The sequence below is a fragment of the Zychaea mexicana genome, assembly GCF_025766255.1.
Source record: "Zychaea mexicana strain RSA 1403 chromosome Unknown BDB00scaffold_118, whole genome shotgun sequence".
Lineage (NCBI taxonomy): Eukaryota > Fungi > Mucoromycota > Mucoromycetes > Mucorales > Lichtheimiaceae > Zychaea > Zychaea mexicana.
In genome coordinates, this window is record NW_026516781.1 from 23,692 (window position 1) to 40,734 (window position 17,043).

General features: G+C 42.0%; 4 protein-coding genes across 4 annotated transcripts; 3 read left to right on the forward strand and 1 right to left on the reverse strand.

Annotated features, from left to right (window-relative positions):
• The first annotated feature begins 3,491 nt into the window (after positions 1 to 3,491).
• On the forward strand, positions 3,492 to 4,324 carry BDB00DRAFT_68488 (uncharacterized protein). Its single transcript, XM_053118164.1, has 4 exons — positions 3,492 to 3,577; positions 3,651 to 3,788; positions 3,865 to 4,109; positions 4,224 to 4,324. Exons 1-4 carry the CDS (start codon positions 3,574 to 3,576, stop codon positions 4,227 to 4,229), a joined length of 393 nt encoding a protein of 130 aa, XP_052974319.1. The 5' UTR covers positions 3,492 to 3,573; the 3' UTR covers positions 4,230 to 4,324.
• Positions 4,325 to 6,277: 1,953 nt separating this feature from the next.
• Positions 6,278 to 10,022, forward strand: BDB00DRAFT_850177 (rab-GTPase-TBC domain-containing protein). Its single transcript, XM_053125413.1, has 11 exons — positions 6,278 to 6,485; positions 6,572 to 6,683; positions 6,804 to 6,983; positions 7,071 to 7,138; positions 7,272 to 7,451; positions 7,549 to 7,684; positions 7,775 to 7,807; positions 7,885 to 8,009; positions 8,087 to 8,229; positions 8,331 to 8,686; positions 8,779 to 10,022. Exons 1-11 carry the CDS (start codon positions 6,346 to 6,348, stop codon positions 9,949 to 9,951), a joined length of 2,646 nt encoding a protein of 881 aa, XP_052974320.1. The 5' UTR covers positions 6,278 to 6,345; the 3' UTR covers positions 9,952 to 10,022.
• A 1,266-nt stretch (positions 10,023 to 11,288) lies between these two features.
• On the reverse strand, positions 11,289 to 12,683 carry BDB00DRAFT_68567 (small GTPase superfamily). Its single transcript, XM_053118165.1, has 5 exons — positions 12,468 to 12,683; positions 12,267 to 12,354; positions 11,892 to 12,127; positions 11,689 to 11,800; positions 11,289 to 11,571 (listed from the first exon to the last, which is right to left on the reverse strand). The coding sequence occupies exons 1-5, from the start codon at positions 12,582 to 12,584 to the stop codon at positions 11,519 to 11,521; spliced, it is 606 nt and encodes a 201-aa protein (XP_052974321.1). The 5' UTR covers positions 12,585 to 12,683; the 3' UTR covers positions 11,289 to 11,518.
• Positions 12,684 to 14,186: 1,503 nt separating this feature from the next.
• Positions 14,187 to 16,537, forward strand: BDB00DRAFT_850186 (uncharacterized protein). Its single transcript, XM_053125414.1, has 10 exons — positions 14,187 to 14,372; positions 14,469 to 14,538; positions 14,654 to 14,674; positions 14,778 to 14,870; positions 14,957 to 15,141; positions 15,227 to 15,384; positions 15,513 to 15,632; positions 15,716 to 15,800; positions 15,884 to 15,959; positions 16,059 to 16,537. The coding sequence occupies exons 1-10, from the start codon at positions 14,287 to 14,289 to the stop codon at positions 16,380 to 16,382; spliced, it is 1,218 nt and encodes a 405-aa protein (XP_052974322.1). The 5' UTR covers positions 14,187 to 14,286; the 3' UTR covers positions 16,383 to 16,537.
• Positions 16,538 to 17,043: the final 506 nt, after the last annotated feature.

A 17,043-nucleotide genomic window follows, 5' to 3' on the forward strand; every position in this document is an offset into this window, starting at 1 on the left:
TATCTATTCCCGCACACAGCACATGCAATCAAAAGATACTGATCAAATGGAATAGTCTGTGGACTACGCTCTATACTCATGCTGTTTACCTTGTTGGGTGAAGAATAGAAACTGGCTGCTGGGAGGATCGTGTTCTTAATGTTTACTAATGCTGGATGAGGAACAACTGATGCCGTAGAATCTGTTAAGTTGTTTACCTTGTCAATCACTCCTGTATTGCCATTTGATTGCTCACAGAAAAGCATTTCTTCCGTGAATCTACATGCTCATTCACATTCGTGTCTTTGTTTTCGCTTGACACGGTGCCGTGCACGGACCCCCTCACAACCAAGCGGCGACAGCATCGGAGGTACAGCAGCCCAGGGTGAGAGACACGTACCACTACCGCCGAAGCACGCTTGTCTACTTGACCATCAGGTACCACTCCTCCTTTCATTTCCTTTGGTGCTGTATCTTTTGTTATGCCATAGTAGGCAACCCACAAGTTGATACGCAACCCGTTATCTGGGCCAATGAGAATTCACGGGGATTTGAAGTCCCGAACGAGAAAAATGTCTATATAAAGCGAGCAATTTCGCCTTTCTTTTTTCTCTTCTCTTCAGTTCGTTTTGGTACAGCTTTGGTCTGTAGTACAAGGCACTGTTTGGTGCCATGACCAGGTCATTGCTTGTGCTGGGCTATTGTCATAATTCTTTTGATGATCGGCAGATTCAGTGGTCCGCCCTGAAAGAAAATTTGCAATATATACCAGTGGGAATGTGGTCATATACTCCGGCAGCCGATCGTGAACCTTCGGGTGCATGTGATGCCAACGGTATATGTTGGGATAATTAAAACGAACTTTTTTTTATTATTTATTACACACAAATAAGAAAATGATAAACAAAATAAAAATATATTTTTCTTTTTCGCACTCTTCTTATAAACGTTTTACCGCTTTTGCCTCGCCTTTTTTTTATGTGCACGACAAGTTCCTTTTTCTTTTTTCGCGAACAAAAAGCTAATTACTCCCCCCTCCATCCATTCACAGCTCCGTGCTAAACAAAGCGGGGAACAGTGACAGTGGCTCTGTATCGTAGCCGAAAGTAACACGATCACAATGCTTTGGCACTCTTTTTCACTTTCTGTGTTCGCCTAAATTGCCAAAGCAATTGTCAAGAAAAAAATTGTTATCGAGGATATGGTCGGTTATTTTATAAGAGGCAACGCCAGAGCATACGCCAGCAGACCTGTATAATTGTCAGATCTGTAAAAAATTGGAATGTTTTTTTTTTCAGCTGTTCGTCTCTCTCACTCTTCCTGCACGTAGCTTATCACAACACAATTTTCTTATCATTTTGGGTTTCACCTGGATCGAAAAGCTTGCACTAATCTTTCCGATGTGCCTGCCTTTAAAGCGTGATTCTTGTAACAGCTCTTTCCCTCCCCTTACACCTTCACTTCTCTCTTCCTTTTCTTATTTAACTTTACTTCGTTACATATTTTCAAGGTATGCGTTACCTATTTGAAAGTGATGATCGCTCACCAAAGATATCAGGGGGACCTGTTGAAGATATGATATATTTGCTCTACCAAAACATGCACGCACCCACACACACAGGGATGCTGTGTTTTCCAGGCCAAGCGATTCGTTACTTATATATGACTTTTGCGGCTCGCAAACAATAAACCCGAGTATTGATTGAAGCCTTTTCCTTCGTATCGAGAAGTCGATGGTTTTAGAAAGAGCCTGTTCTAATGTGTATCTGCGTATCGCTATGATAGCATAGATTTAATGAAGTTACTGGTGGTTACAATAGATCAATCTTCAGGGTCCCCCTTTTCCAAATAAAATTCAGGTGAGCTACCTGGTTCGACTTGCTTTTCCTTTGTCGGACATATTATTTCACGAGTCCGGATTATGTTATACAGGCTTTGTTCGATTAAAAGCCTCGTGCCAAATTTCTTTTCGCGCGTCCCCTTTCACATACACGTAATATGACTGATTTGATCTCGATTTTGCCTCCCGAATCATTCAGTACATCTTCTCGTTTATCGGACAGCGGGCTGTGTCGAATGTGTGAAAGTATGTCGCCGCTGGTTATACGCGATCCCCACTTACCAGACAGCCCTGTGGACACTGGTGGGAATCTCGCCTGATGCATGGAACAAAAGGAGCGACGCGATGCTTCAATGTTTGGGACAACAAGTCGAATCAGTATACATCAAACTCAAGCCACGTATAAAGTACTGGAACGACTTGCTTGGCGAAGATACAGCATTCGCTTCCTTGGTGAAGTAAAACGATACTCTTTTTTTTTGCGTTAAGAGGATCGCGTATTCGGTAGTACTTACTACTGCTTATGCGCAAAAGATATACTAAAGCTTTTTCTTTGTTTTCAATAAAAAAAAATAAGACATCAGCAACCATGTGCATAGCAAACAATTACAACCTATTTTCGACAGTAGCACGTTACTGCCAGGATTCATCAGATATTTCTCGCATACGCTAACTGCTCTGACGATTTCATTTCACACTTGCGATATCTCGCTGCCAATGCTACTGGACTTCTTGCCGTCATTAACGCATCTTTCAGTGATGTTTGATGGCCGCACTAACTTATCAGACGCTACTCTTGAACAAGTTGATGGCAGAAGCAGACACAAAAGGCCACCGATACACAACATTATCTTCTTAAGACTGGACGGTGTTCTCAGTTTTAAATACCGGATCCGTCCCTTATTGCAGCGTTGCTCCCACATCAAGTACTTGATATTATCGCCTTACTCACGATTCAACAACGTATCTCCAACCAACATCTATACAGCTTATGAGCTGTGCCCTCTATTACGCTACATTATGTGGGAATGCAGCGAACCAGTCATAGCAGACAGATGGATTTCACTATCAAGAAGCACGAGTGCTTATATTAAGTAACTGAAAGGAAAGCATCGAATGATGGCGAGGAAGGCAGTATGGCTTATGAACTGCTATTCAACGGCAAGGGACACGAGAGGATCATGCCGATAGTAGTAAAATCGCAGCCGATACTAGAACATTTACGTATAGTCGCCTGTGGTCTTTCTGATATTCATTGCTGGGATGTCTTGGCACGCAACCAATTCACACAGCTGACAAGTTTGGGGTTGACGGACATCACTGGTATGTCAAGCGAAGATTGGTCCCAGATTTTGCTCATGCAGCAACAAAATGAGATCTTGGAAGTTGGAAATCGCGCTGGAATAACGCAGTATCTGAACAGCATTATCGCAACCATCGGTACGCTGCAACGGCTCCGTATACTTTCCTTGCGAAATTTCCTTCACATGTTCAGCGAGAATCCTCTTTGCGATCTTACTCCGCTTCGACGTTTGCAACAGCTTGAAAAAATGCGTCTCACGAACATACCCATCGACAACCAAGGTCTAATGCAGTTGTGCGAACCATCACAGCACCCACTACAGTAATCAGTGTGATTCAATGACTTTAGAGGATCGATTCACGCAGAAAAGTCAAGAAGGCTCTGTCCAAGATCTACTTGTACTTATCCAACACTAGGGGATCCAAGGCGTTGGTGGCACACCTGTATTGTCATGTGTACGTATTTTTGTCTTTATATTTCTGTTACCTATTAAGCTGTTATATATGATGCTGATGGCTGTTTTGATAGTGTGGAACTACATTTATACAAAAACCTCGTTTTTAACGCCGGAATCCTCCCGAAATTGTTCGAATGTTCCTATATTGTTTAAATTTAGGGGCCACTTATTGAAAAAGCCATGGCGTGTACCGAAATTCTCTGTCAATGGTAGGTATTGGCTTCGATTTGATTGGGTGTGGATCGGTGTGCATAATCGCTCGCTCTAATTCTAGCAATTGTATAGGTGACACTGTACCAGATAATTTCAAAGGCAAGAACAAGCAAACAACTAGGCCTAGAAAAATGGACTTGAGGTTGATGTGCATGGCAACCGATGTTGATGCCGCCGACTTGGGCGTGGGGGAGTTTGCGAAATCAGCTCAAAGCACCAAGTACTTAACTGACAGGGCCAAAATGATCGTGTGCAACAAAGCACAATTGATTACGTTTGTCAAGGCTTTGAAGCTGACGCAAGAAGATGTCAAGGAGGTAGTATTGCCAATGGTGCAAATAATGGGTATGATTTTAGCTACGATTGAAAAAGTTACTGCTACCTTTTGCTTCGTTGATTTCTAATTTTCTCAAGATAATTCAATCGAATAGGATTAGAAGCAGAAACCTCAAACATAAGATTGGTTTCAAGTGGGGCTTACGTTCTCTATAAGGTAGCCAATTGCACCATCGATGGAGATCCTACGACCCTTTTTGAGTCGATGGAACCGGTTGTCCAGCTGCTTCATACTTTCTAGGTAATTTGTTTTGTTTTGTTTCTTTGAGACTAGTAATTCTGACTTTTCTCCTAGATGCTAGCCACTCGCGTGAAATACAAATTAAAATCGATTGCATGGTTGTTTTATACAAGCAGCAAAACAACCATGCAATCGTTCACTATGACAAATAGTGCACACAATACATCAGCTGCCAGTTGGGTCAGAGATATCAAAGAAACAGGACTCAGCGAGTAATCTATCATACCATAGTAGAAAGTGTAGCAGTTGCTTTGTGAGTAACATGAATGTGATGGTTAAGTAGCCATAAGTCGCTTCACTTTTTGTGTGTTAATTTTCACCTACTTTTATAGGTCGCCATAAATCTTTTTTTATCTTTTTCTTCTTCATTAATGGTCGATAAATTAGCCTAGATTAGTTCAAAGCTTATATTTATTGGAAGGCTAATGACGATACGCTTATAGCATTCTTGTCGCTTCCTTGCAGTGCGGTGATTGAGAAGAAAAAGAATACATAGTAGAGGCGTTGTTTCAACTGAAAAGAACCCTTCTAGAGAGGGAAGAAGTCATGCTGGGTCACGGTGTTTGGTGAGGAGAGGTAACAAAGTAAAAAATTAAATAAGAAAGGGAAGAGAGAAGTGAAGATGTAAGAGAGTGCGAGAGAAGAGCTGTCTATAGACGTTATGAGTGTAGTGAGGGATGTGGGGGATGACGAAGATGCCACATTGCCTAGCTCTAGCGCTTCCTTGGGTACTGGTTCATTTGTGTCGTAGTCAGTACCCGAGTAGCTAAATTTGGCGATTTCACGCAGCACACAAAGTGGTGCCAGCCAGGTCGTTATCCATTTGCCGCGAGACAATCCTATATCGGAACGTGGTAGTATGTTCTTGATCTGATCGATGATATGTAGCTCTTTGCCTTGATCTGGTGGTGTATTGCCGAAGGCCGTGTAAACATGGATTAATTCAATTACATGAACAAGCTGGTATTCTTGTTACTTCTGTTTTATAAAGATGATAAAATTTAAATAGCTTGTTTTTACAATTAGCCAGGTACACTATATATACGTATTATGTATACATACGCTTTTAAAATAACTGAAATTGTAGTGATTAGTTGCATATTTCAACATCCATTCCAACTTTCCAATAACCACAGGGTTTGTAGCATCTTGGCTGCTTACTAAGACTAATTGATTTCTTGTGCTTCTTTATCCAGTCAACATAATACATAAAAGATATGATGGTACATATGTTTTTAATGATATGGCCATCTGAATTTGGCTGACCCATGCTTTCTTGGCTCAATTTTGTTCAGGTACCCAAGTTTGAAAACGTCGTCCAAATAAAAAAAATCGGTTCTACCTTGGATGGTTGAATTCAACTTTCAACGTTGTACTTTTTGTGTACTCTGTATAGAGACATTATATATGCCAACTTTTCTGATTCTCATGAGCAGAAATACCTTGTGCGTATTTTTCGTAACAACGACATCTTGTTATGCTCAAATAATCATATATTGAGGTCTGATAAGTCATTAATACATCCTAATAATAAATTCAAATAACATATCGATCCTACAAACATTCTCTATTTGCTTTTCTTTTGAAGTGCAGGGAAGGAGAGGGGATATTGTAGCGTGAGTTACAATCTATAGCCGCCATCAGGTTTTAATAACTCTGCCATCAATTTAAAATTACAGCTGCCACTGAACGCTCACGCCAAAATAATAAAACGCTCTGCCAACCATTAGGAAAATTCGTGTATTATCAGTCAGCGTTACCTATTATGAATTCGAGTTCGATCATATCTTTCACATCTTATCGCATGACAAACTGGCTTCTATTGACGTAACGTGTAATACAGCATAAGTTGAGACTTTAAATCTGTTCTTTCCTATTTTGCTTTTTGTCTCTCTTCGTCGTTCGGTTAAACTATAAACCGCAAACATCCCTACGTGAGGCTCTGGCACGAACCCCTAGGTTTTCCCAATCAATGCATGTTTGCTGAAAACAGTGCTAAGTCCGAACAGGCTGTTTTGGGAAACTCGCTCCGAGTGCGCTTTCCTCTCTGTTTGAACCTGCCAAACACTCTTTACCCCAAAAGAAACAGAATGACAGACGTTGCTCAGTCCAGAAGGTATAAAAAGTAGGACAGAATTTAGTTTGCTTCATATGGTGAGCTAAAGAAAACACGTTCGACATTTATATATATTTAAAAATTAGGCGCGGTTGGCATACCATCTTTGACGACCCTAATTTATCTACTGAATCAATACGACACCGAGGTATCGTTGGCGCAGTGTGTCAATCAGGATTACGATCCGTGTGTTGGAAGGTAAAGTTTAGTGCATGCTGCTCCCGTGTGAGCATAACTGAATGCCGGCTCAATACTTTCCTCCTCAAAAAAATAATAATAGAATGTGCGGCATGAATACTAAATTCAAAAAATACATAGATTTACACTGGCTACTTTCCCAGCTTGGAATTGTCAACATGGGCAGACAGTCAAGCCGAACACCGACAGCATTATAGTAAATTGAAACAAACGTTCATTGAGGAACCGGCCGAGATGATTAAACAGAGCAACAGCAACCAAGATCTTACAGACAATAACCCGCTTGCATTAAATGATAACGTAAGTCAGGCAAATGTTTCGGATATCAAAGTATTCTGAATTTCTAACAAAGTTTGCTGCGTGGTGGGCAATGAATATCGTACATAGAATCCTTGGCAACAGTATTTTGAAGATTCTGAGATAAGAAAAACGATCCGACAGGATGTAGATCGAACGTGAGTGTGTGTGTATACCTCTTTGGCGCTGCAGTGGGTGGGGGGAGTTGTTACTTAATGACTTTTGCAAAGAAGATGGATGGTTATAAAATATGAGTTGGATAACATATTCTTACATGCGCAAGAAAACTAGGTTCCCTGATGTCGAGTTCTTTCGCAACTCAGATGTTCAAGAGAAGATGACGGATGTACTGTTCATCTACTGTAAATTAAATGAAGACGTATCGTATCGACAAGGAATGCACGAGCTTCTTGCACCATTCTATTGGGTGTTGACTCATGAATCTTGGCCGAAGGATGCGGATCCGTCAGAGTAAGTTGTTTTGGGATGTGGGCAAGAAAAAGACATGGTGAGAGTATAAGGGGAGGTGCTGCAAGATACTCATTCACTCCTAACATTTGTCTAATAGACCGGCAGATAAGTTGATTGCACAAACGTTGGATTCGGCTTTTATCGAGCATGACGCCTACGTGTTGTTTGATAAGATAATGAAATACGCAAAGCCATGGTACGAGTTCAACGAACGGATATCCACCAAATCGCAGGTACCATTGACTTGACAAAATTTAAAAAACCTCGCAGAAAAAAAAAGACTTATCGGCCATGCTCATTTTTGATTGTTTAAAAAAACAAAGGGCGACTTGCGAAACAATATACCCAAATCTGCAGTAAGTAACATTTGCATTGTCGACGCGTTGTGCTACACCGTTTTTGGTCTCTTTTTTTTAACGGGTATCTCTCGCAGAACACGAAACTCAATCCTGTAGTACTGTCGTGTCAGCGAATCCATCATAAATACCTTCGCAGCACAGATCCTGTTCTTTATGAGCACCTTGAACGTTTTAATATCGAGCCACAGCTATATGGAATGTAAGTTACTACTTTAATAGTAGAAAAACGGCTTTCGCGCGGACAAGAAGAAGGTATTGAATGGAACCTTTTTTTAGGCGTTGGCTTCGTTTACTGTTTGGCCGCGAATTCGAGTTCCATGAACTATTAAAATTATGGGATGCCATGTTTGCAACCGATCCTTCACTGCAGATTGCCGAATATGTTTGCTTGACGATTCTTTTACGCATGCATGATCAATGTAAGCAACAACAGCATCAATAGCAGTAAACTTTGTATGTGTCCCCCCCCCTCCGTCTTTGAAAAACATTAAAATATCTTTTCCCCCAACATAATTTCTAGTACTTGCAAGCGATTATGCAGAATGCCTTACGTTACTTATGCGTGCTCCCCAGGTCGGAAACCCTACCAGTCTTGTTGAACAGGCAAAGTATTTGCAAAACGATCTATCCGAAGGAGGAGGTTTGCATGTTTTGCAGCAGAATGATCTACGACAGGGTAAACCTCCACGACATTCCCTGTGGGAAGGCATCCAACAACAGCAGGAAATGCATCAAACAATGTCGCCAAACCGTATTGCTCACAGAAGATCTCATGCCAACTTGGATAACCTTGCGAGTATCACCCGCGGTGTCATGAAGAGTCCTCAAGTTCGAGACCTGAATCGAGCGATCGCAGGTGTTATGGGAACAGTCCAAGTAAATAGATTTATATTGCGCAAGTTGTGCCCTCCGAAGAGAGAGAGGGGATAATCGTTGCAAAGGAAAAACTTAAACATGATTCTTTGTAGAAAAACGTGAATATGTTTGGTGATAATGTTCGGAACAGTCTTGATGCTACCCCGTCTTCTTCACGTCGACGACTGACAGTTTCGTCCGAATTTCCATCCGATATTGACCGACATTTTACTGCAGCCAACAATCGTCCTACCGTTGTACGTTCAGAGCCAGCTGCACCACCACGCCTGGCCAGTGCGAGACCATCATCTCAGCCTCCACAAGCGCAAGATCTCGAACAACAACAGCAGCAACCCCAAAACGTGATCGAGAAAATAGCAGCAGCCAATCGACAAATGGCAGACGTACTAGCTAAAAGCATTGATGTATTAGAAACGGAATTGTTCATGGGCCAGTCAACGACATCCACGGAAAGACATGATGGCGAGAAAACGCAAGAGAAACAGGAACCAGACCAGGCCGTGTTGATAAGTGCATTGACTGGGATCAAGCACATACGTGATGTATTGTCAGGCAAGCAATCATTTGATTTGGATGCTTTGTCAGCTGCGTATGTGACAACGCCAGCACCAACAGACGCAGAACCAACGACGACGGCGATAAGCAGCAGCAACAAAGTTCCTCCCATCGACGACGTGGCCACTGTCGGTAGTAAAGACGATAAAGATTGGGAGATTGTGACAGACGATGGCGATAAACAAACAACGACGTCGTCTGCTAGCGAACATCTGGAGACCAAGCCGTGGCCACCACTACAGCAATCAAATAACAATATGTCAAGCGTTGAGCACCATGCTACCACCACCACCACCGCCACCACTGCTACTACTAGTGCTCGCTCTACTTCTTCAACGATGCCCTCTGATACTACTACTGGTACTGGTGCCACTGCCGCCAAACAAAGTGTCGTGTATCGGATTGAAGATTTAATATCTGACCCTACACTACAGCGGAAAGATTCAGATACTTCTAATAGCAACAAATTCAAATGGATTCTTCAAAACAACGACGATGAGAATGAATTCTCGTCAAACAACAACAACAACAGAAGACGTCAGCAATTTAAACCATCTTCACCCGATACCGCTCGAATGCCACCTTTGCGCACTACGAATACCAGCTACAACAAGCGCACCCCTACTGCTAGCCTGTCTGCAAGTGATCTTACGAATATGATGGCGAGTCCTAGTGCCATAGATCCTTTGGGAGCAAAGAGTAACGAATGAAAACGCTGTTTTTAGGGCATTTAACAGTAAAAATAAAGAAATAAGTTTTATTATTCTATTGTGCATATGGTACATACTAGCGGTCCCTGCCTCGCTCTGCGCCATTCAACTTGCATGCGTCGCAAGAACTCGCCACTCTCCCTCTGGAGCGAGGCTGTATCAATAGTTCAATATCAAAAGCTTGTACTCATATAGAATGTAGTTGCAAGTCTTTCATGATCACCTACGATTGCGGGCCATGTCTATGCTTATTCTATACAGCAAAACTGAATCCTAGCTTGTGGATATATGCATCAAGTAAATATGTACATATGTCAGTTGTAGTTGGGGTATATCGAGGTGATGAACAAGCGGAAAGAGTTATTGTTATGCATGATGCAGGAAGTATTGTATAGCAATTCGATGTTGTAGCGCTTGTCTTCATGATGAAGAGCACTTTTCAGTTGAGCAATAAATATCATTTTCGTTCCAAATGCAGTCTACTCCCATCAAGTACATCAGGTCATGTAAATGACCCAGGCGGTATCAGTACTGCTGCAGCATGGTGATCTGACAAGCGGCCCACCTACTGTACTGTGCTTCGAGATCTATCCATCTGCCGCGCTGGTTGCGTGTGCCCTTTTGCTTTTGCTTTGAATGGAGCTAGAGGAAGCCAATTAAAATCTTCATCTTTTTCTACTGCCTATTCTTAAATCTCCCCCTTTATTTCAGTGCCAGTTTCTTTTGTTGCCTATTCCCCTTGCGCTGTATATATATTACTGGTTCCCTTATCTTAGCTTCCTCCCACTTTTATTCCTGGAATCATCTACAAGCCTCTCTTCCATATCTATCTTTGGATGTTGCATCGCCTCATGCGAACGGTATATCCTTCATCCCCAAGCAGCCTCCGGGCGTAAGTTTATCATGTCCATACCCCAGCCACGGGTACGAAAGCGCGACGGTGGTCCTCGTGAATTCTAGGGGTGCTTTGCGCAAGTATCTACTTCCCCCTCTCTCTTGTGCGCGCGTGAATTTACATGGAAGGACTGGGTTTCTCTTTTTTGTGAGATTATTACAGACAATGGAAAATCATTACGATTTGCTGTCTTCTTGCTCTTGCCATTTATAGACTAATTTTATGATTTTGATAGAGTATGTAGCAGTGTAGATCGCCACCTCCTGATCAACTTTCGATCATCGCTGTATGATAAGCTCTACCATCGTACATATTGGATGGCATACATACTACTGGTGTATTAGAAATATTGGATATAAAAGCTACACATTATTAATACTGCTATCTTCAAGCAAAAGAGAGAAATAATTACATACGATGGGCCGACGGGAAGGATAAAACAGAAACCAAAAAGTTCCTCTTGATATGATGATCTTCCACTCTATGAAAAGGGGTGAGGGTCATCATATCGAGGCAGAGTGTTGGTGATAGTGGGGTCGCGAGTAGGGAATATAAGTAGGACTGGGTGAGTAAAAGGAGGGATGCACATTCAACGAAGGGTATATCGCTTTGGGAAATAGTTGGGGAAACAAAGAGGGAGACAAGAAGAGGTACGATGGATGAGAGTTCTTTTCATAAGATGAGGCACGTATTCCGCTTTGCATCAGCCGATGTCTTGAATTTGACTAATACATATGATCGGCATATGAAAAAGAAAATTAATGCTTCAAGTCTTCTTCTTCAAGTGGAAAAAGTGTTATGGTGCTACGATGCAATCATGCAGGTAGAAGCACTGATCTTACCGTTTAGAGATACACGTGCTGCTTGCTCAAAGCACTCTCGAATACCACGATTGTGTTTTGCCGAGCACTCCAGGTAACGGACAGCGTTTATGCTTCGAGCTACTTCTAGTCCCTGTTGAAAAGAAAAATAAATAAAAAAAAGTCATGATCTTTTTTCTTCAAAGGGGCCACCACACTACAAATCGGATTTTTCGCAAAAGTACCTCTTCATACAGCACTGGGCTGATATTCTTTCGACGAAGCAATTCTTCATTGTCTCGTAAGTCACACTTGAGTGCAACCAACAGAATCTTTGCTTCGGGACAATGCTCTACAATCTCGTTCATCCATCGGTTGGGGATGTTTTCAAGCGAGTCGCGGCTGTCAACAGAAAAGCACATGATCACTGCATGCGTCTCTGCATATGACAGCGATCGTAAACGATCAAACTCCTCTTGGCCTGGTTGTTGTTGTTGTTGTTGCATGTGCAAACATAAAAAAAATAAGCAGTTAATACAATGCATTCGAATGTCTTGTTCTTTCTCAAGACTTTGCTACTCCAGGTCGAAAGCATGAGAACAGTAGGGCAGTCTTGTTACCTGCAGTGTCCCATAATGAGAGCTCTACTTCTTGACCATCGACTACAACTTCTTGTACATAGTTTTCAAACACTGTCGGTTCATACACCTTGTGATAATTGATAATAATGGCGCAATATACGAACAGATGAATTAATTACGATGCTTTCATGTCGATTGATAAAATAAAAAAAAAAGAGTGTTCTTTGGATGCTTATGTACTTGGGGAAAGTATCCACGAGTAAACACGTTGAGCAACGTCGTCTTGCCAGTCGCGCCGTCACCACAAATCACTAGTTTTCGAGTAGCTGGTTTGCCAGTCTTTCCACACAATTGCATTACAGATGAATTTGCCCGTCGATCGAGAATTAGTATAAAATGAACACGATGAAAAAAGAAAAAGGTGAGAAAAAGTGAAAGAGGAACGTTTCCCTGACTAACTCCCCCCTCCCCGCCCTCCCTGCTCTTCCTCTTCCTCTTCCCCTCCGCAGGCTCTCTCCCTCTCTCTCACTATCCATTTTGACCTCTCACACTGACTGACCAACCTGATTTTTGAAAAACCGATTTGGGGCTTTGCGTGGCACACTGTGCGACAAGAACAGTATTACGACATGATGATACATACTACATGTAATATATAAGCACACACACATAAAAGAAACCATGCAGCAACGACAATCACCATCATTACAAATAAATAAAGAATGTACACTTGAGAGATATACATGATACGTGAGATGGGAGCTTCGTCCTGGTTGTTTTTTTTTATGCCGAAAGATTGATTGGTCAAGCTGTTTTTGACATGTTTCAGGGGTAAAGATAGTGGGCTGGTGCCGCCGCCGCGGCCTTTAATATAATTGGCCAGTCCCTGATAAATACCTTTGAAAGCTCCAACAAGCTTGGCTTGACGGCTATGCACTGCCACCAGTGCTACAGCACATAGGATCAACATATATATGCCATGATGCCTTCTGGATATGCATTACATGTCCTGCTATAGCTGTTATTCATATGACAACCCAGGCTAAAACGCTGGGCATATACAACTTTCCCATTCGCAGTAGTATCATTTGTTAAGTACATAGAATGTAGTGGATACACATGTTACCGAGTAATGAGTCAGTAGAGTAACATCTTGCAATTCTTATTTGCATCCCACACACCCCCGTATGTGTGGCGCTATCATCCATCCAAAGTGGGAAAGTGATCTGCAGTATTTCAATAGGTCTTGTCGCATGATGATGTCAGTTACTGTATTCGACGCCATGATATAGCAGCGAACCAGATAAGTAAAATAAACTTACCCCTTTCTTTTTCACCCGTAACTCAAGCAAGTACTATAGGTTTTAGAGCTATCACAGCATTACTACTATAATCCTTATGTGCTATTCCATTCGAAATAAGTGATCCCAAGGGTAACACACATTTTGCTTGTTCTATGCCTCAGCGAAGAATTTTTATTCTACCACAAAGTCAGCGCAACATCCGTACAATGTACGCGTCACAAATTTAAATCGTTAACTTGACAGCAGTGTGTCGGTCATTAGTAAAGTCGTATGTTAAACAACTGGAAAACAGGCAGGATAGCAATCACACCAAAGAGAAGCCTCAGAGAGACAACAACAACAACAACGCCTTTGTTTTTGTTAAGCAGGATCTTGTCGAATGACGTAGGTGGGTGGACTTTTCAAGGCGAGTACACCGTACACAGAACTAGCAACTGAATTATAATGACTGACCTAAACATGGTGGAGGAGGTGGAAGAACCAGAAGCCCGGGAAACGCGTTCAAGAACAAGTAAAGACGTATCTATCCCACTCAAACTCTTATACCAAGATTCAAATAAAAAAAGAAAACAGTGTTGATTTAGCAGAGACAAACATAAAAAAGCAGTATAAAAATCTTCGTATGCGCGCGCTGGCTCACAAAAAAAAAGTGAAAAATTATTTGAGTATTATTATTCGCTTTCTTTCACTTGCCCCACCCCCACCCCCCTTACGTGACCTTCGCGCGTTCGTGAACAGAAAAAAAAATCTTGACAATGTCCAATAACAATGAATCTGTCTCAATGGCTACAGAATCCGCATCAGATCCTGGCACCATTTACGTCGGCAACCTCGACCAAAGGTTTGTAGAAAAGTTACACTTTGCCTTCTAGTGTGTGTGCTATTTCCACCACAGAAAATATTTTTATACTAAAACATTTGGAATTCTATTGTATAGAGTAACTGACACGATGCTGCATGACTTGTTTGCTACCATTGGACCTGTCAGTAACGTCAAGATTGTAATGGTAAGCGTGTCATTTTATCTACCTTTTTCTGCTTAACGCTCCTCAACGTGTTGGCTTCCATCCATTTCTGTAAATGAAGAGGCTCACAATCGAAACTACAAAAAAAATTATCTAGGCACGACGACACGGACATTATGTAAGTAGTCGATTTAGTGGGGGGGGGTGTTCAAAGGTGGGATGGGGAAAAAACAGTACTTATCTAACTATGGCCGTGTCTGTATGTATGCATGTGTGTATAGCCAACCGTAAACTATGGATTTGTCGAGTTTGAGAATAAGCAGGCAGCCGAACAAGCCTTGCGTGATATGAACGGTCGCATGATATTCAACCATGTAAGAAAGCAGATCGCATACACTATGCGATAAAAAAAAGGAGTAAATTTTTTCCTGATGATGGTTTTTTTTTGGGTGGCAAAAAGGAAATCAGGCTCAACTGGGCACAACAAAGCACGCAACAGCATCAACCTCAGCAGCAACAGCAACCTCAGCAACAACAGCAAAAGGATGACATGGCTGACCACTTCCATGTGTTTGTCGGTGATCTTGCCAGAGAAGTCAATGACGAGATGCTTTCCAAGGCGTTTGGAAACTTTGCTACCATGTCGTATGTATCTTTCTATTATCCAAGAAAAGGTGGACCAGCAGATTAAACCATGAATCGGTATTATATATGACACCTTTATTTATAGGGAAGCGCATGTGATGTGGGATGCGGCATCGGGTAACTCAAGAGGCTATGGTTTCGTTGCTTTCAAAGATAAGACGGATGCCGAGCAGGCAATTGCAACCATGAACGGCGAGTGGCTGGGATCCAGAATGATTCGTTGTAACTGGGCCACACAAAAGGGTAAGGCAATAGTAGTAGCTATACCTGTGTAAAGGAGATGTATATGTTATAAACAGGTGAAGAAGTAAAAGTAACGATCGACACTCATCTCTCTCTGCTTCGATGTGTCTATATATTTTATTGTTTAGGTCAAATGGCAACACCGCCTGCACAGCCTGGCCAACAACTGCCATATGAAGTTGTCATTAACCAGACACCTTCCTCAGTCACGAATGTCTATGTTGGAAACCTGCCTCCGGATACAGCAGGTATATAAGGGAGGAGATCATGAAACGGGATTGAAAGGATCGTCCAAACCACCACCCCCATTAACGCGGTGGGTCTTTTGCAGAAAATGACGTGAGCCAGCCTTTCCAGCAAATCGGTAATGTGCAAGAAGTCCGTTTGCAAGCTGAACGCGGATATGCCTTTATCAAGTAAGGAATATTCCAAGAGAAAAAAAAAGACGACACTTGGTTTCGTAATTTGGAGCTTACACACATAAAAATAACACTTACAGGATGGATTCCCATGAGAACGCAGCAAAAGCTATCGTTCAACTTCAAAATATCAACGTTAATGGGCGTCCAGCAAAGGTGAGAGTTATGCTCTGCTCTGTGTGGAAAAGTGTGCTCTAAATAATACTATTTATTACTTACTACTTTACTCCCAATACGCGGTGTAAACTATTCCAGTTGTCATGGGGACGTGACCGGACACAGCAGCAACAAGGTGGCAACCATCACTATGGTAACAATAATGACAATCATCATCACCATGGCCACAATCTGTACGCCGGTAGAGCGGGCCACAACACCCGAGGTTTCTCTTACCAAGGACATCAAAACAACCACAACAGCAGCCATTACAACAAATCCAATATCAGTGAAAATGTGTTTTCAGATTCCCCTGCACCGAATTCGCTTGCTAGTTTGGATCCCCATGCAGGTGGCACTCAAGCTTCCGTACCGCCAACCATGGCTACTCAGTGGAGTAACCAGCAAACATCCTCGCAGTAGCAGTAGCAGTAGCACTTGTAGTTGCAGTAACAACGTTGCAAACAATGAAACAAACAGAAAAATACAATCTAATATTTTTTACTGGATCTACTTTCATTACTCAAAAAAAGGAAAAAACTCACAGGTCTTGTTTTCGTTTTGATACATTGTGGTTGGAAGGGGTCGGTGCTATGTGGCATCGTAACGACAATGCTCTCAGGGCTGTTCACTTGTTTGAAAACTCGCGCTTGCAAAACGTCAATGTTATCCACTGCAAAACTAACGTTTATTCCTGTAAAGTACAGAGAGTCGTATGATATACTCACTACCAAGAACCTATTACACTCGCTTACAGCGGCCACACCACTGCTTTCTTAATCTTAACAGAATTTCTCCCCTTTGTGCCTGTATTGCACGACTGGAACGAGTTTTTTTTCTTACGCGTACGAGTAATTCTAAGCGGGATTTTAAAGTGGTTGTGTTGTGAAACCTTAAATAGCCAATCCGATTGCCGTCTTACAGGTACGAGTTTTTTGCTAAAGGGACTGAACAGCATATGTAAAACTGCTCGCTAAATGAGTGCAATGGATTTAATCACTTATGAAAAAACTCTGGGCAGCGCTCTTTTACGCTTAAGAGTTTCTTTAACCTGGTTCCACGTGGATCATAACCAGCTGGGACA

Excerpts from the sequence above, each read along its gene's own strand:
- BDB00DRAFT_850186 (XM_053125414.1), top strand. The coding sequence starts at position 14,287 with ATGTCCAATAACAATGAATCTGTCTCAATGGCTACAGAATCCGCATCA. Across the intron at positions 14,675-14,777 it reads CACGACGACACGGACATTAT|CCAACCGTAAACTATGGATT; the intron begins GTAAGTAGTCGA and ends ATGTGTGTATAG. Across the intron at positions 15,385-15,512 it reads TAACTGGGCCACACAAAAGG|GTCAAATGGCAACACCGCCT; the intron begins GTAAGGCAATAG and ends TTTATTGTTTAG.
- BDB00DRAFT_68567 (XM_053118165.1), bottom strand. The coding sequence starts at position 12,584 with ATGCAATTGTGTGGAAAGACTGGCAAACCAGCTACTCGAAAACTAGTG. Across the intron at positions 12,128-12,266 it reads CTCATTATGGGACACTGCAG|GCCAAGAGGAGTTTGATCGT; the intron begins GTAACAAGACTG and ends AACAACAACCAG. Across the intron at positions 11,572-11,688 it reads AGCACGTGTATCTCTAAACG|TCAAATTCAAGACATCGGCT; the intron begins GTAAGATCAGTG and ends CATATGTATTAG.
- BDB00DRAFT_850177 (XM_053125413.1), top strand. The coding sequence starts at position 6,346 with ATGTTTGCTGAAAACAGTGCTAAGTCCGAACAGGCTGTTTTGGGAAAC. Across the intron at positions 7,685-7,774 it reads GGATATCCACCAAATCGCAG|GGCGACTTGCGAAACAATAT; the intron begins GTACCATTGACT and ends AAAAAAACAAAG. Across the intron at positions 8,687-8,778 it reads GTGTTATGGGAACAGTCCAA|AAAAACGTGAATATGTTTGG; the intron begins GTAAATAGATTT and ends GATTCTTTGTAG.
- BDB00DRAFT_68488 (XM_053118164.1), top strand. Across the intron at positions 3,789-3,864 it reads ACCGAAATTCTCTGTCAATG|GTGACACTGTACCAGATAAT; the intron begins GTAGGTATTGGC and ends GCAATTGTATAG.